This window comes from Berghia stephanieae, chromosome 4, assembly GCF_034508935.2.
Source record: "Berghia stephanieae isolate SIO BIC M18660-M18661 chromosome 4, UCSD_Bste_1.3, whole genome shotgun sequence".
In the NCBI taxonomy this organism is placed as follows: Eukaryota; Metazoa; Mollusca; class Gastropoda; order Nudibranchia; family Aeolidiidae; genus Berghia; species Berghia stephanieae.
Window position 1 is genome coordinate 67,673,276 of NC_088363.1, and position 27,733 is coordinate 67,701,008.

Here is a 27,733-nt window from a genome sequence, read left to right on the forward strand (position 1 = left end):
ACTATTTTGCGTTGGTTTCAGAGTATTTCTATTGCAACAATGGGTTGTCAGACCTGCAAATAAGTAAACGTCGGATTTGTCGAAAAGCGGATTTAATTTAAGTTCACGCCATATATAACACAGTCTATGGTTCACGCCGTCACATTACAGGTTTCCATGGTTCACGCCACGCCCACGGCCCTCTCCATTATTTCGTATTTCGTCTTCATTAAGAACGAGGAACCTTGATTCAACTTTTAAGTTGTAAATAGTTATTTTGGAGATAAAATGTCGGCCAACAACAAGTTACAGCCGTCGGCTTTACAAGCCTCACAAATTAGCAGCCAGTGTTCAAAGTCATAAAGACAATGGGAAAGGTTGTGGAGGATGTGAATCTAAAGCACATCCAGTTTTTGAAGCTGTCAAAGCTGGGTAAATAACCAGATGTTTTGTTTATCTTGATTACTGTGAGTGTGAGCGAGTTCCAACTCAGAGTCTCGAGCTCGCATTTTCATTTGTCTCGGTGTTCTCTTCATTCTACTCTTACTCTTGACAAAATAAAAAAAAAAATCACTGTTACACATATAAACGGTGCAGGTTGAGGATATCAACACTGTGTTCATCACCTACGGTTGCTTTTTATTGATCGTCTTGAACATGCTTCATTAGTAGACCCATCTTTGATTATGGAGTTATGGAGCATTGCTTAGGAAACCCAAGTAAACAAATCAATGATTGGGAAGGCATGCACGGACAGGAGAGCGCATGCTTCATTAACACGTGGAATACTATTATGTTTTTAAAGAAGCGGCTGTTTGTTAGAAATTATTTGACTACACATAAACACACTCACTGAAACTGTTATGGTTATTTACTGAAGAACTGGAGGAGGGAGCGGGATGGCCAAACACCGAAATAGTCCGCCTGAGCCCTGGCCCGGGCCTAGACAGTGGGAGACAACAGTCTCAGAGATATGAATCCATTATTATTACTAGTACTAGGTTTGATTATTTTCCCCAACAAGATATCATATTTTATTGTTTTCACTCAAAAAAAGCTGGCAGTATATCAGTTTAAGAAATAAAATAGGAGAGGCTCAGTGTCGTTGGGGTTTCATTAGTTTCAATTAGTCCAATTAGCCTAATTATCTGGAGAAAAAAAAATTAAGTCGTCTTAACTGGAAATGGAATCTTAGACCTCTTTTTCTCCGAGGGAAGTTAAAAATTTTAAAAACCGTTTACACAAAAATAAATGTAGGATTACTGAGGAGATCCCTTTTCAATTAGAAATGATCCCCTAATTCTTGTTTTGAAAATTGTAAAGCTAGGATCACTATTTCTTCTATATATTTTAAAAGAAAAATTGATTTAAATTTAAGCTCCAGTGCCAGAGTAAATAGAGATTGGACTATCCCAAAATTTATCCTTGCCTTATATTTCCTGAACACTCAATTTAAATATTTTAAAACTTTATATTTCAGATTTGTGAGTATATGATGATTCATTTCTATAATATTGTTACTATTTATATTATTATTTCCATCATCATTATTATTGTCATCACCTTCAATTATTTTTTTTTTTGTTTGGAAAAGAGAACTTAAATATCTATGTTTTATTTCATGTGGATTCTAATTGTTATTTATGGTTTTCCTTCTAACCATCAAGTTATGAACAAATGATTTGGGACGAGAAGATTCGTAAGCATATTTGTGTGTGCTCACTGCTGATAATCATAATTGAATTGAATTTCACATACATTTAAATAGAGGTGACTCCTTTTTTTTTTCAAGAGTTTAATCCTCATTCCCCATTAATTGGCTTGTCCATATCAAGGATTCTTTCTTGATTTCTTGTCAGTAAGGTTTTGGATAGATGTGTTTTTATTCAGAGATTGAAGCATGTCTTTACTTTGAAACCGAAAAAATGTTTCTTTTGAATATATAGATTTTGAAAATGGTATAAAAATGATTCATCTCTCTTTCTCTTGTCTGTATCAAATTCTTGGGATTATCTTCTGTTATCTTAGGAATCAGCCTTTTCTAGGTACTTATAAGATTTGATGAACTCTTCTCTGTAATCGTTTTAACAGTTCAATCAGTCTCTTTTTCTTAATTGCTGATATTATCTCATGAGTTTCATTGGTGATGTAAAACTTATGAAGACAAATATATATATATTGTGTGTATATATATCTGCTTTCACATCCAACTTTCAACAGAAAATGGCTTTTGTTAATGAGTTTTGTTTCACCTAAAATTAATTATGTAAATTATGCTAGCATAATTAACAGTTATCATTATTTTCTTTCTTTGCAGTATGTTGATACCATTGCAATCAATGGTAGATCAACATGGCTTGTCAGTCCTATCATTACGTGATGACAAGGGTCACACACCAGCTCACTGGGCATGTTTAGGGGGCCACACAGCTCTCTTGCGGTAAGTAGTACATTTTATACTATTGTGTTCAGTTAATTCATTTGGAGCAAAGGGGATAGATAGGTTGCAATTATGATTTTTCCCCCCCCTCTCATTAATTTAATTTTAAATACGAAACAAATCAAAAATTTTATTTTGTAAGGATTTGTTGTTACAAAATATAGAAAAGCTGGAAAAATTTTTTTGCATAACATTATTTATTCTTTTTAAAAATTAATTAATTAATTTTTAAAATAAATCTTGGGTGTTATTTTGAGATATATTATGATGTAATGCAATTTTTATTTGTTTCAATAGGTATATGATAGAGCATAAAGTTCCTGTGGATGAAGCAAGTGCCAATGATTTGGGTGCAAGACCTATACACTGGGCATGTGTCAATGGGCACATAGCCATTGTTGACATCTTAACACAAGTTAGTTTTTCTTTTATTTGTTATGTTACCATTCTTTATTTCTTCTTTTACTTTTTTTTTTTTCGACATTTTAATTAGAATTATTGCTGATGGACAACAATTTTTTCAAATTATTTATTTTTGAAATTGTTGTGTTTGCTTTAAGTATTCCGTTTGATCAGGCCAAATCATTTAAAAATCAAATTACTTTCATTTACTATCACCATTTGCTGAAAATGTTGTATTTCAATCTTCACATGATCATATTAGGCTTTGCTATATTAGCATAGTTTTGAAGGATGTAAGCTTAGATGTTGTCATTCATTCATTCATTCATTCATTGATATCAGGCTGGCGTTGATTTAGACACAGTAGACAACAAACACTGTACTCCTCTGATTGTGGCAGCTCAGTACGGGCAGACAATGCTGGCAGGCTATCTGATGGGGAAAGGGGCTCGACTCCAATTGACTGATAAGGATGGAGACAATGCTTTACACTGGGCTGCATTCAAAGGTGAGAAGCCAGTTATTTGTGGCATATAGAATATCGCGTCCGTCTGATCAACAGTGTGATGTAGTGATTTTGTAGTCGAATGAATGAACATGTGTGATACTAAAAAAACTATTGTAAAGCACCTCTGAGCACTATTTGTGGATACTGGTGCTATATCAAATAATTAAAATAATAATATATACAATTGATTACTTACAGGAAGTCACAACAGTTATATGCTCTTCTAGGTTCTGTTTTATCATGGAAATTCATTACTTGCATGTTGTATCTCTTTGCCTAACTTTATACATAACATCCTCTATTATCAAAGAAATCATGTTTACAAGATTTGATTGTTTTCATTATAAGAAAATCATTATGAATACATCTCGTGTGTTGAGGGAGATGCAAAGACCTTATATCAACAATATCAGACGCTGATACAGTCCAGCTATATTAGAATGCCATTGAATGTCATACCATGACTTTCTTTGCCAGTCCCTAGGTCACTTACCTGGAAATCTCATGCTGAAAATCTTTGGGGCAGTGTATCGGTATCCATTTTCGTCACATGTCCATGTCAATAGATTGTTAGAGCATGGTATTCTGCTGGGATCATTCCAATTTTCTTATTTTTTAAAATTTCTTATTCCAACAGCTTTTCTCAAGCACCAATTTTCTGTTACCCTAGTTATGCTTTTATATCTTAATATCATGTTCTTCTAGATTATTCTTTTCAAGATGTGCCAAGAGTTGAAAAAGAATGACTTTTTCCAAAAGCTTCAAAAGCTTGGAAACTGGACAGTAGTTTTTCAATTCATTTTGATCAAGCGATGGTTTTTTCAAAAATGGTTTAACTAGAGCTGTCTTGAAAGGGGTTGGAACTCTTATTATATTATATATTGTTATTATAAATATGATAATAATAATAATTATTATTATTATTATTATTATTATTATTATTATTATTATTATTATTATTATTATTATTATTATTATTATTACTTATTATTATTATTATTATTATTATTATTATTTTATTATTATTATTATTATTATTATTATTATTATTATTATTATTATATTATTATTATTATTATCATTATTATTATTATATATTTATTTTTTATGTTTCCTCAGGTCACAGTGAGTTGATGCGTTTATTGATATATTCTGGATTCAACGCAAAGCAGAAAGATAATTATGGCCAAACAGCATTACATCTAGCTTCCATAAATGGGAATCTTACAGCAGTTAAAGAACTTTGTGAACAGGTACAATGTCTCCTTGTCTCCTTAAATTTTGGACTTTACGACAAAACTTCATTTTAATGAGGGATGACTTTACCTGATTTGATTTCCCACCTTGACACATGAATTGAAAGATGACAGCTCTAAAGTCGACATCAAATCTCTTAATCTAAATTCCTACAATTATAAGATTATATTTTTTTTCTTATTTTATAACAAAGGTTTAAAAAACAAATCAATCAATTTGAAGAGTGTAATTTGACCTTACATCTCTCTTCAAAGGTTGCTTGGATAAAGATAAATTGGTAGAAATTTTAGACCTGTAAATTCTCAGTCAATTAACTGAAATCAGTCAATTTGTCAAATTCAAATATTTAAAAAAAGGAAAGAAAGAAAGAAATTTAAAAAAAAAGAATTCACAAATCGTAGTCGAATGACCGTAAAGTAATGAGGAGTGTTCCACAGCGCTACGCGTAGCTCATGGGGACCGTTTATATTAACGATGTATGTATTGCCAAGACTAAGCGACGCTTTTTATAAAAGGCGTGTCTGAACACATCCCTGGGTATTTTCACACATCCTTCGTTAAATTATTTTTTCACTTTCCAAACCTGTGGTGATCCCAACTGTAGCCAATTTTAACTGAGCCACCGAGCGATAAATTTCACTGTTTCATCTAAGCCAAAATTGACCACATTTACCTGGCGAGTCTCAAAAGTATGATAAAGTAAATTGCGAATGTTATGTAGACACCTTCAAATCGAAAGTTAGGATAGATTGCTACAAGCACATTTCGATTGCCTCACGTTGTAAACAAACTGGTTGACCGTTTCTTCACTGATTGGGTACCTGATTATAAGGAACAATTGTAAGTAGCCTAATTAATTCCCGTGCAAATCAGGACGTTTTCTGCCATTGTTTTGCTCAAGCCCAAGTGAGCTTGCTGTTTTGTGGCGATTTACCTTCATTTCGATTCTTTGAATTTTTCCGCTACCTACGCCTGCCGAAGTTTCTTCTTGATAATTCACTTCTACTTAATAAATAATTCAGTGTATTGGCCAGAAGTCATATTTATTTAAGTTTTTTTTTTCTGTCATTTACTGATTGAAAATCAAGTTTGCTCACTGCTACATTATTCTAATGTTCTCACAATGGCTTAGCTGTTCGTGGATTGCAATTCAGACTTGTCGAGCATCAATAAAGATGTGAGGAATAAATTCAATAGGTCATGGCTAGAAGTTAAAGATGATAATGGTGATTATTTTTCTGACTATGTCAAAAAAATTCCAGAGGCAGGAATATGATTTTGATGAAGTCATCTTTACCTATATGAATGACATGCTTATTTAGCATTCCTTCTACATCAAATTATGGCAGTCATACTTCCAGTAAGAAATAACACCCACTATTTTAATGTATTGTATTTATCACTCTCCTCTCCAATGATGCCCTTATTTTTAAAAAAATAATTGAATCTTCAGTTTGTCGAAGAGTTTCAGTCAATTTTTATAGAGCTCATTTACAGGTCTAAAATTTTAAGAATACCAAAATATTTTAAGTTGGTAGATTTATCGGGTTACCATGATGATCAAAATATTTGTTTTTATCACTTTTCTCTCTGCTCTCGTAGGATAGTGTGGATGTTTCTCTAGCTGACAACAATGGTAAAACACCCTTCATGCTGGCTCAGGGTAGAAAGCATGAAGAAGTCGCCACTTACTTGAAAAAAGAATCTCAAGCAAGGAATAGTATGTTACCAAGAATTGACTGCTGGTGAGTTATTATTTTGGTTCTCATTTTTTAAAATACATCTTTCAGCTTTGTGGTGTTGTGGTATGACACTCGCTTTCGGATCGGAAGGTCCTGGGTTTGAGCCTTGCTCGGCGCATAGTTGAGTCCTTGGAAAAGGTTCTTTACTCACATTTTCTCATCACACTCAGGTGTAAAATGAGTTCAACAACGTTGTCTCTGTCCAAAAAAAAAATGTAATATCACCTAACGGGCGCATGTCCCGTCCTACATGTGTTGCTGTTGACCAGGGATCCCTTGTAAAGCATTTTGAGCACGTTTAGTGGATATTGCACTATATAAAAGCTCAATTTTTAAAAAAATATTTCCATAGTACAGCAGTTAACTGGTTAAAGTGTCTGGCAATTAATCTGTCTATATTCAGCGCCATAGTAAAGGATTTCCTCTTACTAATTGTAACAGTCTAGTAATTTTTAAAAAAAAAAAAAAAAAAAAAATCAACAAAAACAAAATAAAATATCCCATAAGAGTTATATTAGAGAAAAGAACTAACAATTTTTTTTCTTTTGAATAAAGATTTTCAGTGAATAAATTATGTGGTTAAATTCATGTTTATATGGTTGCCAAGGAGCATAGATGTGGCATGTGACTTGCTGTCAGATTTTTTGTAAGAGAACCTAAGGTTTCAACAAAACATTTAAAATTTCTTATTGTTTTTTATGTAAAATGCAAACAACAAAAGTTGATGTTGTCAACCCTGTTTACAGTTGGGTCTTTTTCTGTCTAGCTACAGAAGCTAAGATAAGGTCCGTTTTGATATAGAAACCATTGGGCATGCAGTTTACTGATAAATGGCTGTTGTAAAGCATGTGCCATCTTTTGAAATCCTTATTATAATTCTTGCCAGTATAACGGACTTGTTAATATCAAATTTTTATAATTCAACAATTTTTTTTAACATCCATAAAGACTTTGATACTAAATCAATTTTTTTTTTCATTTTCATACAGGGCTATCATTTTCGGTCCACCTGGTAATTCCAAAATGGCACTTCTTTTCTATGTGTGCAATATTGTATTATGGGGATATCCTATGTATTTAATAAAGGTAAGATTAATATTCATGATGTTTGAAAGTGTTTAGCAAAATTCGATTTTAAATTATATTTTTTTCTATAAAAAGCATTTTTTGATGCACATTTTTTTCAGTACGTTTTATAGAATTTTTTTTTTTCTAGTTTCTGTTGCTTTGCTAGTGATGATTAGAAAGTTATGGAAGTTGAATTGTATTTAAGGCTTGCGAGTATAACTCCTAGCAGTCTTTGTCACTAAGCATTTTAGTGTGAAAAAAGTGTCTTGGTTATTCTGGAACAAAGAATAAAGACTAAATAAAGATATTTTTTAAGGCTCACTAAGACTCAATGGTTGTTTTACAATCAAAATGCCACCGTGTAAATGTGATTCTATATTTTCACATTTATGATACTGTTGGAATATTCTTAATAGTTTTAAATGAAAGTAGGGTTCATCAACATTAGTTTATTTAACACACATTTGCTATAATGCATGACCAAACTTGTATTTTTTAGTGTTTACCAGTTACTTGGTACGACCTCCAGTTTTGTCACCTCCTATTTATGTTCATGAATGTCCTAATGTGGATCTGCCTATACCATGCCAACTCTATAGACCCTGGGTTTTTACCTCGAAATATACCAGAATATGACCAAGCAATAAAACAGGTGATTATCTTTTGTTAGTTATCAATTTCATCATAACATTGAAGCTGCAGTATTTGATTTAAATTTTAATTATCTGTTAATTTAGTTATTACCGTGGTGCCTACTTTCTTTAATCTTAAAAGAAGGAAAAAAAAAATAAAATGAAACATGTCCTATACTTTTTTTTCTCCTGATTTTGATCCCATCAAGTTACATTTCCTTATTTCAGATTCATAACATAAATTTTTACTCTTATTTGGTTTCAAAACTTTTTTTTTGGTTGGTATTTATTTATATATGTAGAGTAAAGGAACTCACACGCAGCCAATACATTATTGTAAGATGGGAAAAATATTTATAACATTTCAGGTGGCTCATTTTGATGAGTGGAAGCAAGGTCAAAACCCTCTGACCCGGTTATGTCACACATGTCGAACAGTGAAACCTCTGAGGGCGAAACACTGTCGTGTTTGCAACCGTTGTGTCAAAGAGTTTGACCATCACTGCCCTTATATTCACAACTGTGTCGGATACAATAATAGGTAAGGGTTCAGATCGTAACTTTTTTTTTTGTAGTTCTCCTCACAACCACTCCCTGCCCAGCATCTGTCCTCCCATAAATTCCTTGTTACTCACTCCAGCATAATTTAATGTCTTTGATAATTTTTGATTATATATATAAAAGGTAAAAACTATTTTGAAATTAAATATAAAGGATTACTTGCATTTTAAATGTCATTGACATGTAAGATAATTGGTAATACAGATTGTTGGAAAGAAAAATTATTATATTTCATTGAAATTTTTAATTTACATTTTTTGATGCAATGTTCCTATATTCAAGTTAAATTATGATTCTTCTATAGTTCCTTTATGCTTGTTAAAATCGTGAAGGAAAGAACCATAATTAAATGATGATATGATGTTATATTTTTGTAAATGAATTTATAAAAAGCATATCTGACCTACCCTTTCCTTACCACAACAATTTTCATGTTTTATTTTTTTCTTCTCAAAACTTCATGCTTAACCATGATAAAAATATAATTTTCTACTCATTCTAAATAGAATAATAAGTGCTTGTTATAAATTATTTTTTTTTGAAGCTATTTAAAACATTTAATAAAAAGAAGAAAAAACCCCCGAAAAAAAAAGACTATTTACAAGTTGTAAAGATAGAACAGCTATTACAAAATATTTCTCTTCAATTTTTGTGTTGAATAAAAGAAATGTGAATGAAAAATTTTCTGGTTGCTTAGTAGAGAATGTTACGACTGACTACAGTTGGTAAGGAGAGGGTTTTAAGGTACACTGCTTTCCTCAGCTATGTGTTTACATTGCTCATTTTTGTAAATAGATTTAAGAGATAAGTGCAAAATGTGTTTAATCTTAGCTCTAGTTGGCTCAATGACGTGAAAAACAAATTAATGTTTCCAATTTTTATTTATAAAATAAATAGAAAATATTACAGAAGTAATACTGAAAATATTAATAATAAGAAGAAATGAAAGGAGAAGAGAAGTGTGAGAAGAGAATAAACGCTTTCACGGTTATGGGTTGACTGCTGTGGTATCCTTGCTGTGAAAAGGAAGCACTGTCAAATGTAGTATCTATCTTGAGTCCTTGAGCCCTTCTCACGACTTTTTGAGGTCACAAGGTTAATACACAAATACCGCAAACGTTAAAAAAATTTTTTTATTGTTATTATTAACGTTAACGCCTCCTCCACTCACTTTCCTATGCATTATCAGCTTCATGCAGCTCATATCTGTCTCATTTGATAAAATGACAATGCAAAGTGTTCATAATTTAACAGTGCATGCAAAGTGATTCTGTAATTGTTGGTCATAGAAAGTGTATATCAATGTTTGAAACCTGTTTCACAACTTGAGGTAAAACTGCTGCACTTAAAAACAATCTGCAAGCCTCCCCTAAAAAAAAAGAGAGAGAGAGAGCTGTCTTGTCTTGAGATTCCATTGCTTTTGAACAAACTGAGAAATCACACTCACATGCAAACACACACAATCTCTCTCTCTCTCTCTCTCTCTCTCTCTCTCTCTCTCTCTCTCTCTCTCTCTCTCTCTCTCTCTCTCTTTATATATATATATATATATATATATATATATATATATATATATATATATATATATATATATATATACAGGGTGTCCAGGGAAGTCGGAAATGTTGGAAATGTCAATTCATACTTGGTCGGAATTTGGAATATGGATTAGGTAATTTCCTTTAAAATGGGAAAAATGAGAAATTTCTTGCTTACAATGCAATATCAAAAATGTAATAAGGGCATCTGCTGTGCACAAAATTATTATTATTTTACTACTAGAACTGCCACCACATCGTCATCCTTGCCACCACCAATACTTCAAACTACCACATCATCATCCCTATCACCAACACCACTCATTAATGCAACCACCACCACATCATCATCCCTGCCACCACCAATACTTCAAACTACCACATCATCATCCCTATCACCAACACCACTCATTAATGCAACCACCACCACATCATCATCCCTGCCACCACCAATACTTCAAACTACCACATCATCATCCCTATCACCAACACCACTCATTAATGCAACCACCATCACATCATCATCCCCATCACCACCACTACCACATCCCATACCATCACTACAACAACCACTATCACATCATCTTACCCACCACTACCACTCCTCCAACCACCACCACATCATTATCCCCATCACCACCACTACCACATCCCATACCATCACTACAACAACTACTACCACGTCATCTTACCCACCACTACCACTCCTCCAACCACCACCACATCATCATCATCCTTATCACCACTACTACTACAACCACCACATCATCCCAATCACCAACACCACGCCACTACTGCCACCACCACCACATCATCATCCCCATCACCACTACTAAAAATGCAACCACATCATCATACCTCCTACTACAACTACTACCACATCATTATCCCAACCACCACCTCTACTATAACTACCGCCATTTATCATGCATCATCCCTACCACCACCACCACCACACTACCATTGCTACAACCACCACTACATCATCATCCCTACTACCTCCACTACTATAACCACCACCACATCACAACGCCACCTCTACTAGAACCACCACCATCACTACTACTATAACAACCACCACATCACTATCCCTAACATCACCACCATTACTACAACCGCCATATCATCATCATCCCTACCACCACCACCACGACTGCAACCTCTGCAACATCATCATCCCTACCACCATCTCAGTCACCACTACTACAATCATTACAGCAACTAACACTACACTATCATCTCTACCAAAAATACCATAACTTACTACCACATCATGCCTACCAACAAATCAGATGAGTATTTTAAAAAAGTGAAAATGGGGGTAGGTGATGGTTTTTAACATTGAATAATCACATGGTACCATTCTCTAAGTAGATAAGATTTTATATGTTGCTATCAGTTTTTAAACTTTTGAAATTCCACCGAATGTTGTCAATAATTGCTGCGAGACACATTTTGGGTTGCATCTCCGAAAATTTTAATGAAATTCAAATTTATAGATTATAGTTGCATGGATGGGTCATGATCTGTGCTCTGAGAAATTTTTGTGACCAGTCATTTTCAACTCTGCTCTTACTTTAACTCCCTCAATCCTAGAGATTGTTGCTACTTTTCAAAACTGGAAAATAATTTATTAAAAATGAGCATGTGCATCGATAGTTTTATTCAACTATCATTAATATGTAAAAACTATTTTTTAAAATAGCTTTGATTCTACGCTTATAATTTGTCTCAGAAAAAATGTAATAAAGAGGCATGGGGTAAAAGTAACCCCGGGTATACTACGGATATAGTCGGTGTCAGGGTTGAGTGAGTTAAAATATGGATTGTGTTGAGGTAAAACCTATTTTAACAAGGATTGTCTTTTTTTAAGCTTGTAAAGAACGCTGTGGGGATGGCAATAATTGATAAAATACCTGGTAGGAAATTTCATTTCTAAGTAGGAAATTTTAAGGTTGGATTTCCCTGGACACCCTGATATATATATATATATATATATAATATATATATATATATATTATATATATATATATATATATATATATATATATATATATATATATATATATATATATATATATATATATATCTTTATTTTTTTTTCTCTCTACTCTCCAACTATTTCCTGCTTTGAAATTGTCAATGGAAAACCTTTTCCAGTAATTTTTTGAGAATGTAAAAGAGGAGCGAAATTTCAGCCTCATTCTCTAATAAACCATTACATTCACAGAGTTCAAATTCAGACACATATAACGCATGTTGGTATGTGTATATGACACTGGGGTTCTCAAATATGTAAATAGATTGCATGCATTTGCACTAGGGATCTCTTGATTGGAACAAGCATGATGGTTGTTGGATGCATTTTTGTTTTGAAATTATTTTTAACAATTTACCAGGTGGTGGTGGTGCCTTGCTATTTTGATTTTTTATAAACAGTTTTTAAAATTAAATTTTTATTTTTTTTGGTCGATGTGCTTAACCGTGTTGGTTTTGTTAACAGCAAATGTTGTTTTAACCCTGAGAGTTTGATAAAGGAAAAGTTTGTGGACTGTTGTCTCTGTTGGTGAAGAGCTTGATTGTTAAGAAAGTAGACAATATACTTTAAGATGGATTGTGGCCAACTATTTGGTTGTTAAGAAAGTAAGAAAATATACTTTAAGATGGATTGTGGCCAACTATTTCATTGTATAATATAGATTGGTTTTGACTACCATTTTATACAGAAGATTGCAAGCAGTTTTTATTTTCAATTTTCATTTATATCATTGCACTTAAAGACAATGAACATATTTGAGCATAGCTTAAAATTGGGAAAATTACTAAACCCAAAACATTTCAAACCCTACTTTAGCCAATAATGAATATAGTTAAAACAGTGATACTTCATATTAAATTCAGATAGACGAAGAAAATGCTCTACCAGTTTAGTATTCACCATTGCCCCAAAGGATTTTTAAGTAAGTTACTCTTGATTTTAAACTCTGAAAGGTTAAGCAGTATTAATTGTAATTGAAACTCTTCCCTCATGCAGTAACCACTCTGGTCTCAGTGTTCTTTATATTTTATATGAAAAATAATATCTTGATATGGGTTAAAATCGTACATTTAGGCAAACAAGCTCATACCAGGAGACAATGATCTTATTTTTTTCCTCGTCTTATTTCTGTGATTTATAAAAAAATTCATCTCTCGCTGAAGTATAACCGTATATTTTTTCTTGCTTATGTGCTTCTCTCTATCAAACTCTTGTGTTTACCTGTTTGCTATCAGTTATTTATGCTCTTGGCATGTGTCAGATTACAAATATATTGCTTTTGCTCTCATTTTCATGTTTAAAAATTGAGCCAATCTATCAAATTGGGAACCAAAATAGATCTTTTTAAGAAATTTTTGCCTGTTAAAAGCTTCTTTGTGATAAGTGTAAAAGTTAAGAAATAAATTGTTTTTTTAAATAGATCTGTTTAAAGCAACTCATTTTTAGACAGTTCAAATATTTGCTTGTTTATTTATTTATTTATTGCCATAGTTATTACTTTGGAAATGCTTGGTACTGATATGTCATCCTTTTGCTTTGCATGTACAGTTTCAGTGTTGTGAATAGATACCAGTGCTTCACCCCCCTCCCCCCTCCTCCAGCTCTCTATTTCTCTTCTCCTCTCTCTTTTCTTATACTCTCTTAATGTCCGTTTAGACATTTATGTCTTTCTGTTGTTTGCAAAATAAAAATAAAAATGGAATTTATCTGAAGCTCTGACCTACATGATGTCTTTTACTTTCTATGTTTTTTACTTTGTATTTCTCTTTATCTTTCCTTGGAGTCAAGTCTTTTTTTCTATTTTCGATCAGTCTTTATTCCCATTTCTTGCAAAAGGAAGATCACAAGAAATCTGCTTGGCCATAAATATCCGTTTTCACCCAATCCCCGTTTTGCAAATACTGGTTTAACTTTCCCTCATATGAGTTTTCATGACGAGCATGCGCACTGTTTTCAGATTTCAAAAGAAGTTAATGCATTGTATTTAATTTTCTTCTCCCTGTGCAAGAAGATTTCTTTCTTATCTCCTTCCTCATTGAATCAGAATCTGCTTCAAATGATTTAGATATTATAATTTCATGGAAACACTCAAATATTTTTGTCAATGAAAGCAATTATTGTTGAATTATTAACAGACATTGACTCAAAACTTTTAATAAATCATCAGGCAGCTGTGTTGACTGTTCTTGACGTTTTATTGTATGTTATTTTATTAATTTTTCTATCTTTGTGTAGGGGCTGGTTCATGGGGTTATTGGGAACCATGGTTGTCTTGTCCAGCCTGTCTATTTACTTCTGTTACTACATGTTAACCATTCGACCGTGGGATTGGCTGGTAATGTTTGGCCTCACTGAGATTGGCATATTCTCTATAATGGTCTTCGTAGTCAGCTTCTTAGCGGTAAGCATCGCTTTATTTTTAAAAAATCTTTAACTGCAATTGATTGAGTTGCGCCTTTGTCAACCTTCTGCAAAATGCTATTTTTCATTGTAAAAAAGCTGAAGGGGAAGCGATTTTCACTCAAGTGTGACCGTATTCAGAATCTGAAATCTCATTTTTTGCATGCCAAGGTGTTTGTATTATTTGGTTTCAAATATTTACTGCTTGTATTTGATAACTGACAAGCTGGGGAACAACAGTGTTCACAATCTATCATCATCCACTTTTTTCTTGTTTGTTCTGCATTCGTATTGATCAAGGCAATTTTTTTGCCTTTAAAGAGGAAGACACCAATTCATTGATCATTGAAACCGTGAAAGTTCTTTTTGAGAGGTTAGTATCTAAATGTAAAACATATGAAAGATGATGACTAATAGTCAATATAATTCATAATTACACAAAGGGAGGTTCAGTATTTTCCAATAAAGATCACGTTGAAGGTAAGAAAGCTTCTGATTGTTTGATAAGTTTTTAGCCTGGGATGAGACCAAACAAAAAAAAAAGGTATGTAATACTAATTAAGCTTTGTAAATTATGCTTTTAATAAAAGAATAATTGTTTCAAAGTCTGTTTCACTTTTAGGATCGAATTTCACAAGTTTGCTCACTAGTTTGTTCATTCCCCTAGTTGAGGGGCTTGTCGTTTCAAAAATTAATTGCTCAGTTCGTTTCTTCATTCTTTGAATCTCGTTTTTTATCTGTTTGCGTGTGTGTTCTTTTGTTTTAATATATATATATTTTTTTACAATATAATTAATCATTGCTGTCACCTTTTTTAACCTTAAAAAAAACTGATATTAACAGATTAACTCTGAGAGGAGTTCTTGGTATTTGAAATGCTTCATGATTTATTTTTTAATTTTCTTATTTTTGTCAGTTTTGTCGAGGTATGCAGTGGCCATCATGCTTGTTCGTTTAGGAATAGAAAAAACATAGGATTACAATTTTGATTTATAAACCACGAGTTGTAAATTTAGAGAAAAAAAATCTGAATAATGGAAGACTGATGGGAGATCATATCCAACCATTCTGATCATATAGAGATCATTTTATCTTATATAAGATGTGATTCAGGCAAACTTTATCCCAAAGCTGGGACTTCCAACTCCTCCTTTTCACCCCTCCCCCTACACATCTCAGTTTTCTCTGACTTCTTATCACGTCTTTTTCAATGTTTCGAGTAAGTTAAATCATAGTTAATTTTTTAAAACAGCTCTTTACTTTTACAGTCATAAAGGGCTTACAAATTTTATTCCAGTATGTGTGGTGTGAAATAAATTGTCCCCGTTATTGCTTGCTACCCTAAGTATAGGGGACCAGACTATTACAGAGTATTAGATCCAGACCCAACTACCCAATCATTAATATGAGAACAGAAATAATGTAAAATATGTTGATTTGAACCAGTTTTGTTTCCATTTAAGCCGAATGCTCTAACAGATTGAGCTACTGCCCCCACCTTTTGTGGATGAGAATGGAATTTTCAAAAATCATCCCCATGCATAATGCTCATCGTTAACAACTTCTCTTGTTTGTCATTCTTTTAATACTAGAAACTAAAGACAGGAAAATAAAACTGGAAAAGGCTAACTTCATCTTAGTTGTAGAAATCATGCCCAAATTCATCATTGCTGTACGAATAATCTTGAAAGCTAGATGCCAGTCGATTTGCTCTATATTCCCTTGCTATTTTCCAATTACAATGGAAAAACCTTGATTATGCAACGTGTTAACAATGCTAGCCTATAACTTAGGCTATTCTATGAAAACACATGGCATTTTCAATAAAAATGTCATCCTCAATTGTTCAGGAAAGAGATACACAATTTGAAGACAAGTGTTTTGTTGCAGGGCATCGTTCATTGTAGTGTGTATCTGTATGACAGCCCTCGGTGTTCAGATGCTCCATTTCTCCTACCATATTCTGGCTTTAGAAGGTGGCTTGGTCTGGTACCATTTTGATAGAGTGATAGGACTCGTCCTGGCTATCGTATACCTATCCATTGCTGCCACGCTTTCTCTATCTGGTGTAAGTCTTAAATCCCTGGATCAAATACATTTTTTGTTTTTTTTTGCATAAGTTACATTCCAAGATAACTTCCCAAGATTCAAATGTATGGAGGCCATACTTTATCAGTTTTGGATTGTGTAAGTATCTTTAAGGTAGTTACCATAGGACACTGATATAAGATCAAAGAGAATACAGAGGACACAGACACACATGTGTGTGCAGACACACATGCACACACACCCACACAACTCTCTCCCCATCTCTCTCTCTCTCTCTCTCTTTCTCTTACGCACACACAGATATAAAAAGCCCTTAACAATATGATGTTCAGTTTATGGGATTTAAAGATGGAGAGAATTACATATCATTAAAAGCCTCTGCGAAATTATAATCTCTCTTATGATGATGTAATGTTGATTTCAGAATCTCATTCTTGGGATTTACCTTGATTGTGACATTTGGCAACCTTGTCACCTATTTTTTCGACTATCAAATTTTGCTCTTGGAGAATTTTGAAATGAGTGTGGACCGGTACATAGGTCTCTTCCTGCAGACCTTCTGCTTGGGTGTGTCAACTGTTGTTAGTGGCAATGCTGTGAGTGGAAATAAAGAGTATTTGATTTTCATTTTATGTTTGTGGATGTGGGAGTTCTTCTAATCACATTACCCATACTACTTTGCTTTTGATATTTATCCTAATCTTCAACTTTGAATTTTTCATTTCACTTTCCTCTTTGAATGAAATATGATAAATAAATGTCTCTGTATATAGTTTTTAGAAATCTACCAGTTCTAATCAATTTTAGTAAGTCCTTCTTTAAAAAATTTTCACCAGTGTCAAAGATGATAATTTTTTCAAACTTAAACATTAAACATCTATTTATTATTAGCAAATTCATGAAATAGATATCAATTTTTCAAATTTAATTAAATTTGTTTGCTGCAACAATGTCAGTGTAGTGTGGTACTGATTTTAGAAATGTAATTGTTACAACACCGTAGTGAGGTTTGATCTTTTGCAAAACTATGCCACAATGCACTGTGTAATGTTTGATGAGTGCATTTTTTTTATCACCCGGTACCGGCTCTAAAGTTTTATACAAGTTTTAGTATGATATATTGTGTTCCAAAAGTGTTGCACCAAAAATAAAAGTGAAATATCTTGTTATTACATTTTTATTCTTTTTCATTGACATTTTGGATAATATCAGGATAAAAATATTGTCCGCTGATTTCAACTAGAATTTAATTTAAAAAGAAATTATAGAAACTTGATTCAAACTAGCTTGATGGAATCCCATATTCAAGTTTGATCAATATGGTGTCTGACACTTTGCTAGCCTGAACTACAAATATGCCTGTTGGTAATTCCGTGAGTTCAAGTTATTCTTCATGGAATTTTTCATCATTTTTGCTGAAAGGCAACTCCAAGCTCCTGGTATGTATTTTGTGGATGTGACATTTTCCTAACTTTCCTATCACTATCAAGCTCATTCCAAAGATGTTTTATGGAATTAAGGTCTAAAGATCACGATGACCATCTCAGAAATTTGATTTAGTCATCTCAAAGCCTTCCTAGCATTATTCTAGCGACATTTGGTGGCACGTTGTTGGTAAAGTTTACCTGACACGCCATAAAAGGTAACATGTAAAGGATGATGATTGTGTCACAGTACTGCCTGGCAATGATGTTACCCCAAAGGTGATCAACGGAGTGCAATGATTTATGGAGATTCCACCCTAAAGCACAACACTTTGCTGGTCAAATCAGTCAGCTGACTTGTCACTCTTGTATGACTACTTCTTTGGTATTCGTTTACTGATACAATGTAACTAAAATTCTGATTTAAACGTCCAATTCTTCGGCCTACATAAAAGTGTCTTGCAATTGCAGAAATTGATAATCCTTTGTTGATCATTTCCTTGGCACCATGATGTTTAGAATTATTGACTTCATCTTTTTTGAAAGCAAAGAAGTAGAGCTTATTTCCAAGAACATGAAGGGCTTTGAACATCGTCACAAACAATGTAACTCATTGAATGCATTTTGTGAACGTTATAAGGAATTTCTTTAAAATGCATTGCTGCCAGTGAGTGATGCCTGAAAGTTAAAATTCGTTGCATCTTAACATTTGACACTGTAAAAAAATCACCTTTTGTAGACAGAACTTTTGGAACACAGTATATAAATTTGTTTTCACAAGTTAAACAAAAAGATAAAATCTTCACATGTTGTAGATTGGCATGGAAACCAATTTTGTTTTGAAAGTTTAAAAAGAACAAAAAACAAACAAAATATGAGATAAACTCCAAGACAAATCATCAAGAGGAGAAAACATATCATATTGTATTTAAGAGTAACTAATACTAAATGTTCAAATTTGTGATAAATCTACTAATATGATGGCTATTATGCTATGACCAAACTAACTGTAATTGTAACATTATCTTGATTATACATCCTAGTCGAAAAAAATCTTCAACCTTTTATTTCCTTCCTTATTTCATTATTAATCATTTTTTCATTTATGATTATAATTTTCGGAACCAAACATTTTTCCTCGAATCACTGTCTGGAAACTATCCTTTTCCTTTTTTCTTATATAACAACTGTTTTCTTTAAACACATTATGTTAGTGTTAGTGTAAAATTGAAATAATGTCTTTTAATTAATGCTCTTTATCCATTGACAACAAAACTTTGATGTCTAAAAGTTTGAAAAACAAATATGGTTTCATTAATTATTGTTGCCCTTGTTTCCAAAGAGGTTTTTTTTCTACATGACCACACTTAAAAAATATAAAAATTAAACACTAGGCATTCAGTTTTGCAAATATAGAGAAGAATCATGCTTATTAAGATTGTCTTTGACTATTTCAAGAGTGTTGAAACCTGTATTGGAATAAATTAAAGAATTCTACTCCAGTGATTTTGAATCATTCCACTATATAGTTTTCATTTTGTGAGTTGACAACCCAAGTCCCTTTTGATTCAGTCCCGTGCCAATTACAATCCACCTCTGCCATCCAATTTTAAATGAAAGATATTGTTCATCCATGTCTACTTGATTATTGTATTTTATTTTATTATTTGTGTTAGAGAATTTTGTAATGATTTGGTTCTTGTTTTCATGTTGCTTTGGAAACTTTCCACTCTCTTGGGTCTCTGAATTGCAACTCTCAACTGTTGAAATGACATTCCCTTCAAATTACAAATGTTACAGATCTACTTTCTTTTTTTTTTTTTCAATTTCATCACTTAGTATTTATTAACCCTCTTCCGCTGATAACATTGTTAATACAAAAGCCTTGGAAAAAGTATTCTCAGAGTGTCAATAATACACATTTAAGTTTTAGTTTTAGAATGAATAGAGACGAGTCAGTGCCTATGGGGAAAGACAAGGAATTATTTTTGAAATACTCTTTGTATTTTTATAGTGCATTTCAATGATTTTTCGTGTTAGCTGTTGATGTATTAAAACACTTTAAATTCGAACTATCAATAATGTATATCCAGGTATGTATTCACACAAGTGGGTTAATGTGTATGTAGTGCTTTCTCCATGGACTCAAGTTTGGGGCAGAGTTTTCTGTCATTGTCACCCATCGGGTCAAAGGTCAGGTTGAATCCAATATCACTCGACTTTATTACAAGTTGCGACCTGGTAGCTCTTTATTCATTGATCAACATTTCGCCTTTCAGGTCTTTAGAGTAAAGCGTGTCAAAGCATGTGGAGTAATCTGGGTTTTAGTTTGTTATTGTAGAAATTTCTTAATGAGAGTTAATGGCTTAGACCCATGGGGCCCAATGTCTAACAAAAATGCTCTTTAATAGTTTTGATTGAATTCAGTACCCTCAGGACCGAAGGTAAGTTATACTGTGCAGCTTTGTGATATAGTGGTATGTCACTCGCTTTTAAACCAATAGGTCCTGTGTTCAAGTCTCAATCTGAATGGTGAAAAGTTGAGTCTTTGGAAAAAGCTCTGTTCTCACATTCTCTCACCTTACTCAGGTCGGGTGTAAAATAAGTTCCTGGCAGTTAACAGCCTTGTCTATGTTGAAAAACAAAACAGAATTATATTACGGCTTTACAGGCATTATGTCTCATTCAACATTTTAAGTGTTGCTGTTGGCTAAAGAAGGCCTTGTAAAGTGCTTTCATCATGCTTAGCGGACATTACTCTATATAAATGCCCAGCTTTTTATTTTTACTTTGTCAAGAACAATTGTTAAAGCCCCCCCCCCCCCCCCCCCCCTCCAAAAAAAAATAAAATAAAAATAAAGATGCCTAATGCAGGGCTCAAACATAACACAAATATCTTAACGTAAACAAGTCAGATCAGAATCTAGTCAATCGGCAAGATTAATTGAATCAAAATGGATAGTAAACTTAACTTGTTTTTGAGACGTATTGTCTTATATTAATTATGTTGTTTTCTTCATAGGCTAGACTATAATGCGACATATTTGAGTTGTAATAATTGAAGACGTGCAACTTTGTATTCTTGTGGTGTGACAGTCGCTTTCAGACTGGAGAGTCCCTGGTTTGAGTCCTGAAATGGTGGTGCAAAGTTGAGTTCATGGTAATGGCATGTTACTTATCTTCTCACTGCATCCCGGGGTAAAATGAGTGCCTGATGGGTAAGGGTGTAATAATGATTTACGTCCTACAAGTTAAGTTTGCTGTTCGCTTGGGACCCTTTGCTAATCGCTATAAGCACATATAGTGGATGCTCGACTTAAAAAAAGCTTGGGTTTTTTATTTAATTTATTTTTAAAAATTATTTAATCAGTTTAATTTTGAAGTGTTTACAAAATTTATTTAATTCTCGTGATGCTTTAGGAATGAGGTAAGAGGCAATCCAATTAGATTTAAGCTCCCAAAATAACAACTGATAAATTAAAAACAAATCATGTAACGACCATCAATATTATTGTGTGGATGAAATGTATTTCCTTTACTAGATGGTTCCGGAGTGAGGTGAGTTCCAAAAAATATATTATAAAGCTCTCATTGAATGTTAATGGAGATATTTGTACTCATATGAGAGACTTTTAATGATTTAGTGTATAAAATCATTACAAGTTCTGCTTTTTTATCTATAAGCACAATTATCTCCAAGAATAAGGTTGTTATTAGATGTCTCCGTATAATCTGTAATATTTTTTATTTTATATTATGATTTTTAGACCAAACCTTTCCCGCAGTTAAAAGTTGACAAGAGTGTAAATCATTTTTTTTTTTAGAGAATAATGTCCTTAAAGATATTTAAATGTTTTGTTTAATCTCATAATAAAGGCATACTATCATAATTTCAATATAATGCCTCATATATATATATATTATATATATATATATATATATATATATATATATAAATATATATATATATATATATATATATATATATATATATATATATATAATAATATATAATGATAATAATAGATGTTGACATATTATATTAATTCATATTTTATTCATTTGGTTTTATACCATTGGTAAACATAATTATTAACATGTAACAATCATTTATAAATGCAAAGCTACTTTACTCATTAGTAGAACAAAATATAAATTTTAGCCCAGTACAAAATAGGCTGTTGCAAATCTGTGGCTTAATAAATTTGACAGTCATTCCAAATGTCAATTCTCACTAATGTACATTTCTGACCCCAACCCAACACCCATACAAATCCCAGGTGATTCATGCAGCACGTAACATCACCACTAACGAACGCATCAATTACAAGAGGTATAATTACTTGAAGGACGGAAAGGGTGCATTCTACAACCCATTTGATCGTGGCATCAAGCAGAACCTGATGGAATTTTTCCACGTCAAGCCCGGCCCTCGAGACGATGAAGTCAAATTGTTGGGTGTTCACGTCGTCTGAGAGATACACGGCGACATAGGTTCTGTCATTGGGGATTGATGTTAACAAGTTTTCTGTACAATCTACTTTTTTTATGCTGACAAAAATCCTTTTTTTTTCATTTTGGCCAGAAGATTTTTTGACTTCAAACATTTGATTAATCAAGATGACTCTCAGATTGTCAAAATTTATTAAAAATGATTCAACCTGAGAATTCGATGTTTGAAGTAGAAGTTTTCTAGTAAAAAAGTAAAAAAGGTATTTTGTCAGTTACAGCAGCAGACTTCTGATATGGAATAATGTGTTCCTGCAATTCACAAAATTCTTTCCCCTTAGGGGTGGAGGGAAGTGGATGGGGTTTGGGGTTTACACTACACTGGGCCTATGTGGAATCGTCTTCGACCCACAGCCTTGCTATTTCTCCTATCTCTAAAACTCTTTTGTCCTCTGTGGCCTTGTTCTGTCTGGATAAGAAGACCATTTGGATTCACCTGTGCCCTGTCTGAAGTCTTTTGCCGAGAGAAAAACAGTTGGATGGATTTATCTTTTTTGTGAGAGATGATACATTTTTTCCCTGTAAATCATTTCTCCATTACAGATATTGTTGTTAGATTTTTATTATAATGCTTATTTTATAATTATCCGCGTGTATCTCTTTTGACAGAGATCCGGATGGGGTATTAGACTAGCCACAAAGATATTGCTCTTGGGTCTACTTCTGATCTGTATGGAACCAGTCTATGTCTTACATATTCTTTGCTGCTTGACTTGATAGCTGGGTCTAACTCTTTTGACAATTCTAGCACTTTCTTTTAACTAGCATGCCACAAGAGCGGCATGCTTCCTTCATGACAAACAAACAAATTGAATGTTCCTAAGATAGTACACTTCATAGTTTTCAGTCATTGGTTTCAGAGGTAATTCATCAAGTTTTGGTGTGCAATATCAGATTCCCATTTGATGATTGGGACCAGGGAAATAACATAAGAAACATGGCTTTCTTCACAAGCTCCTCAGATTAGATTCATGCACCAGATTGTCTGAATTGTTTGAGAATAACATTGGTCTTCCACAAGAAGTAAGAGATGATAAGGAATCAGATTATTTAATTATTGAAAGAAAAGATAATCACATGAAAAATCAATTTATATTTTATATCGTGTCAAATTTCTAATAATTTTCATATAATATGCATTTAAAAATACTTTTGTTTGAAGACGAAAAAATATTAGAGCATTTTATGCATAGATTTTATTTTTGTTCATTGTTTTTTTTTCTCTGCTAAAATTGAACAAGATGACTGTGACCATCTTTGTTTTGCAATATGGGATGAAACCAATGGGGGTCTTGCTAGCAAGATGAACTGAGCACTCTTTACACCAAGGATGTGAGAAAATCCTAGTCACTCTTGCTGTGTCATCTATACCCCCCTCCCCCCCATAATTATTTCAATTTTCCACGTAGTTCTCGTCACTGTTCTGGATTGACATTGCTCTGGTTTTTTTTTCCCCCCCCCCGTGTCCTGGCAGGGATTCTCTTAGCTGAGATTGAGACAGTTTATATGTATATTTTTTAAAAACATATTATATTCTTTATAAATCATATTCTTTCTTCTTTTTTTTTTTACATACTATTTTAGTATTTAGTTTAGAATATAGTATTATACTTTGGAAACATTTGAGTGTGTCCTTCATAGCAGGATGATTTGCTTGTGCTTGGATGGGACTTTTAGGTAATGTCAAAATATGTAAATTGCTCATGGAATCTTCTGTCCTGTATTTGAACCAGTCACTTTTTATTTGGTGCATATAAGCTATCGTCAGACCTACAACTTTTCCTCTATCATTTTCCTTTTTACTGGCGCTGAAATACCTAAAAGTGTTGCGAGTGCCATTAAAAACCTAAAAAGCAAATGAAAATTCTAGGTTTGGGACCACAAATTGCTGTCCAGTACTTGTTCATAAGAGATGATTTTTCCCCTGTGTAAAACATAAATTGGGTAAATGTTTTATTTGTGTATTAATTTATATAATGCTTAATACGTATTAAGTAATAGTAATGTTTTCTATTTTTACAACGATAGGTGAGGCATTGATTTTGTCTCTGACTTGATATATAAATATAAAGGCAACTTCCTTCCATCAACCACATTTTTTCACCCCATTTTGTTGTGTCGTCTTATACTTTCCAGGCACTGAACTCACCCGAGATTGTCATTATCAATTTAACAAAGTCTACAAAAAAAAATTTTAGATATAAAAAAAATGTTGCCATGAAGTCATTATTCCATTTTCTGTTGTCGAATATTCACGAATATCAACCCTGATCTTGAAATCTAAGTCTGTATCTGAACGCCTATGAGAATATTCTAGACGTGAATTTGTGGCTGTGAGTCTTGAGTTTATGTGCGGGAGGTGTGTATCTGTGTGTATAATAATGTGAATGGATGAGAGGAGCAAGTTATTTGTGTGATTATTTGTATGACTATAATTTGTATACTTTATACTATGCTGCTGACTTAAAATCTGAATATATATTCTCAATATAAAACCTGCCGTTTTGTTTAAAAGAACACAGTATGTGCCTTTTGGTTAACATTGCACATTCTGTGTTTTTTAAAATAATGACAGAAATGAAGGCTATTTGATGTGATCTGAGTCTCACGATGCAAGCAAAGTAAGTTATAAATAATGATTGATTATGAATGAATACCTGCCTACTTTTACAGTTCCACGCCCTTGATAAGCTAAGTCGCTCGGTAATGGTGGCCGTTAACAACAAAGTTTATTTTACATATAAAGGTTGTATGTAGCATTTTTTGTTTTCTTTTGTACTACTGAAATTTTACCATCTATTACTGATAAATTTTGTGTTGGTTACTGATTGTGAAACTCCAGGAGACAGGTATGATGAATGGTTCATTTTATTTCTCATAATTTTATCATTTCATCCTTGATTGGGAAATGTTTGCAAACGATTAACGGAAGCCACGCCTGGACCAATGTATGAATTTAAAGAGTGCAGAGTAGAATAGTGTATTTTGAGATGCTGAATGAAATATGACTCATGATGTTCTCATCACTTACATGCTCTTGTACTTAGTTTCCCTTTAGGCATGAAAAATGCTACAATTTGGTTCAATTCGAAGCTTTAACTTTAATAGTTCATGACTGATTGAATTATTAATTTTTTTTGGGTCTATCAAACCTTTTGGAATGAATGTATTTTGAAAATTGGCATTTTGATTTAGATATATTTTGTTGTTTTTAAAAAAAATATTTATCTTTGGCATTTACTTTCAATATGCAATGCTCAATGCGCTTCATTTTATCCCCCAACAGGCCATATCACCAAAATTTCCCTTTCAATTCTCATTGCCTGTTCAGTGTTCATTTTGCACAAGACTTCTTACAATATCTGACCCCGCCCATAGCCAGTTGTTCATTCTAAAACCCTGACCTTCTCAGTTTTATCACGTCACACTTATTTATTTGATTGTTAGATCTAGATATGGAATAGGGGCCTTAATAATCATTAAACAAAAATTGTTTGCAAAAAATGTTATGCCTTTTGTGCAAGAAGAGCAACAACATTAGCAGAAAAGGTTATACGAGTCTTTTGTTTTGTAATCAAAGCTAAAGTTAGATATTTTCTGTTTATGATGTCATACGTTTTAGGGATGTTTGTTGTTGTTTTTCTTTTCCCCTTATTAACATTTGCATTCATAATTTTACACGATAACAAAGCCTTCTCTCTAAAATATCTCAAACGATTCATGCCACATATAATTTTCAGTAATTTGGCCAAGAAAGGATACTACTTATTTAAACTAAAACTACAACTTCTTTACATCATAAGCAAAATTGTTATGAAATCGATTTTGCAAACACACCCCAATATATTTATAATTAAGACATCTTTCTATGAAATATTTGTCAAAAAATAAAATTAAAAAAAAACAACAAGACTTTTTTCATATTAGTCGAGGTTATTTTATCAGCGCTATGGAACTGCAATGCGCAAATTGAGATAAAATTTCCTTCACCAGAAACCAAAATTACAAATTAAAAAAAACAAACAAAACAAAACATCTAAAGTAATATTCCAGATTATTCCTTAAAGATTCATCAGGATATTTTTTTTTTTCCTTTGGGATTGAAGGATTTTCAAGGGTAGATTTCAATTAGCCTAAACTTTATTATTTTTTTCAGTGTGTTCATAGCACTAGTACAATTATACTCATATATTTGAAATTTTACTTTTCCATTTTGATCCTCAACCATCCTATTTTATTGCAAGCTCTTTTAAACATTAAATAAAGGTAAATATTTTGTATTAACGCTTCATTAAGTGTACTCATTATATTTTGAGCGGTTTCAAAAATCAAACAACAATTTATTGACATTGATATATCAAAAAATTATATTACCGGTACTGAAGTGAAAGCTTAGGCAGAACGAGAATATTTTACTTAAATTTTTATCCAGTGTACAATATAGTTCCGTCCACTATTTTTGTTATGCGTTATGTTTAGTTCATTTAGTATTCAGATTTATGTTAGCCAATTTCTAGAGCATTTCCATAGATGGATCCATTGGGCAGGGGTGACCATTATTGATGTACGTTGAAGTTTACTAGCTCATTTTTATTCTATGAGTCGTTTTAAAGTCTGCCATTATACACAAGCTATTTGTTTTCATGATACAAACACAGGATATTCTAAATTCTACATACTGAGAACATGATTGCATGATTATTTTAATTGTTTTTTACATTTAATTTTAATTTTTCTCAAGCCACCTGGATATACTTATTCATTTTTTACTTTTTAGTTTCCTCCTTACATTTTTGCTTTTATTTATTATTTCTGAATGATGTTGTAAGTTGAAATAGTAAATGATAAGGTGATAAGTTGAAAGAATTGGATGAATTCCTGTTGTAAATAATAGTGTTACATTTTTGTGTGATCTTTTATTTTATGAGTGCAAAAAAACATTATTTCATTCTTCTGTCATTCCTTTCATTTAAGTGTGATGCATCTTTTTTTTTTTTTTTTCATGATTCATTGTATAATAATGATCACCAATGACAAATTAAAACACTTCTTTTTTTTAACATTGAGATCTTCGTTGTTGTATTTATCAATTCAAAATTCCTTATTAATTCATTCCTACAGATTTGGACAGGTGGCTGGGATGGGATCTTCCTCGCCCTACATGGGAAACTTCTGCTGTCCTTTTA

At 32.6% G+C, this 27,733-nt stretch overlaps 1 protein-coding gene across 1 annotated transcript; it reads left to right on the forward strand.

Annotated features, from left to right (window-relative positions):
* The first annotated feature begins 249 nt into the window (after positions 1 to 249).
* On the forward strand, positions 250 to 27,613 carry LOC144971093 (uncharacterized). The gene is made up of 11 exons (XM_078911481.1): positions 250 to 411; positions 2,297 to 2,419; positions 2,717 to 2,834; positions 3,164 to 3,329; positions 4,449 to 4,582; positions 6,189 to 6,331; positions 7,318 to 7,414; positions 7,896 to 8,048; positions 8,397 to 8,569; positions 17,039 to 17,210; positions 22,319 to 27,613. The coding sequence occupies exons 2-11, from the start codon at positions 2,298 to 2,300 to the stop codon at positions 22,511 to 22,513; spliced, it is 1,473 nt and encodes a 490-aa protein (XP_078767607.1). The 5' UTR covers positions 250 to 411; position 2,297; the 3' UTR covers positions 22,514 to 27,613.
* The last annotated feature ends 120 nt before the right edge of the window (positions 27,614 to 27,733 follow it).

What these genes read in the sequence shown, in the direction of transcription:
- LOC144971093 (XM_078911481.1), top strand. Translation starts at nt 2,298, where the DNA reads ATGTTGATACCATTGCAATCAATGGTAGATCAACATGGCTTGTCAGTC. An exon ending in GGCCACACAGCTCTCTTGCG is followed by an intron (nt 2,420 to 2,716) that starts GTAAGTAGTACA and finishes TTGTTTCAATAG; the next exon opens with GTATATGATAGAGCATAAAG. An exon ending in TTAAAGAACTTTGTGAACAG is followed by an intron (nt 4,583 to 6,188) that starts GTACAATGTCTC and finishes CTGCTCTCGTAG; the next exon opens with GATAGTGTGGATGTTTCTCT.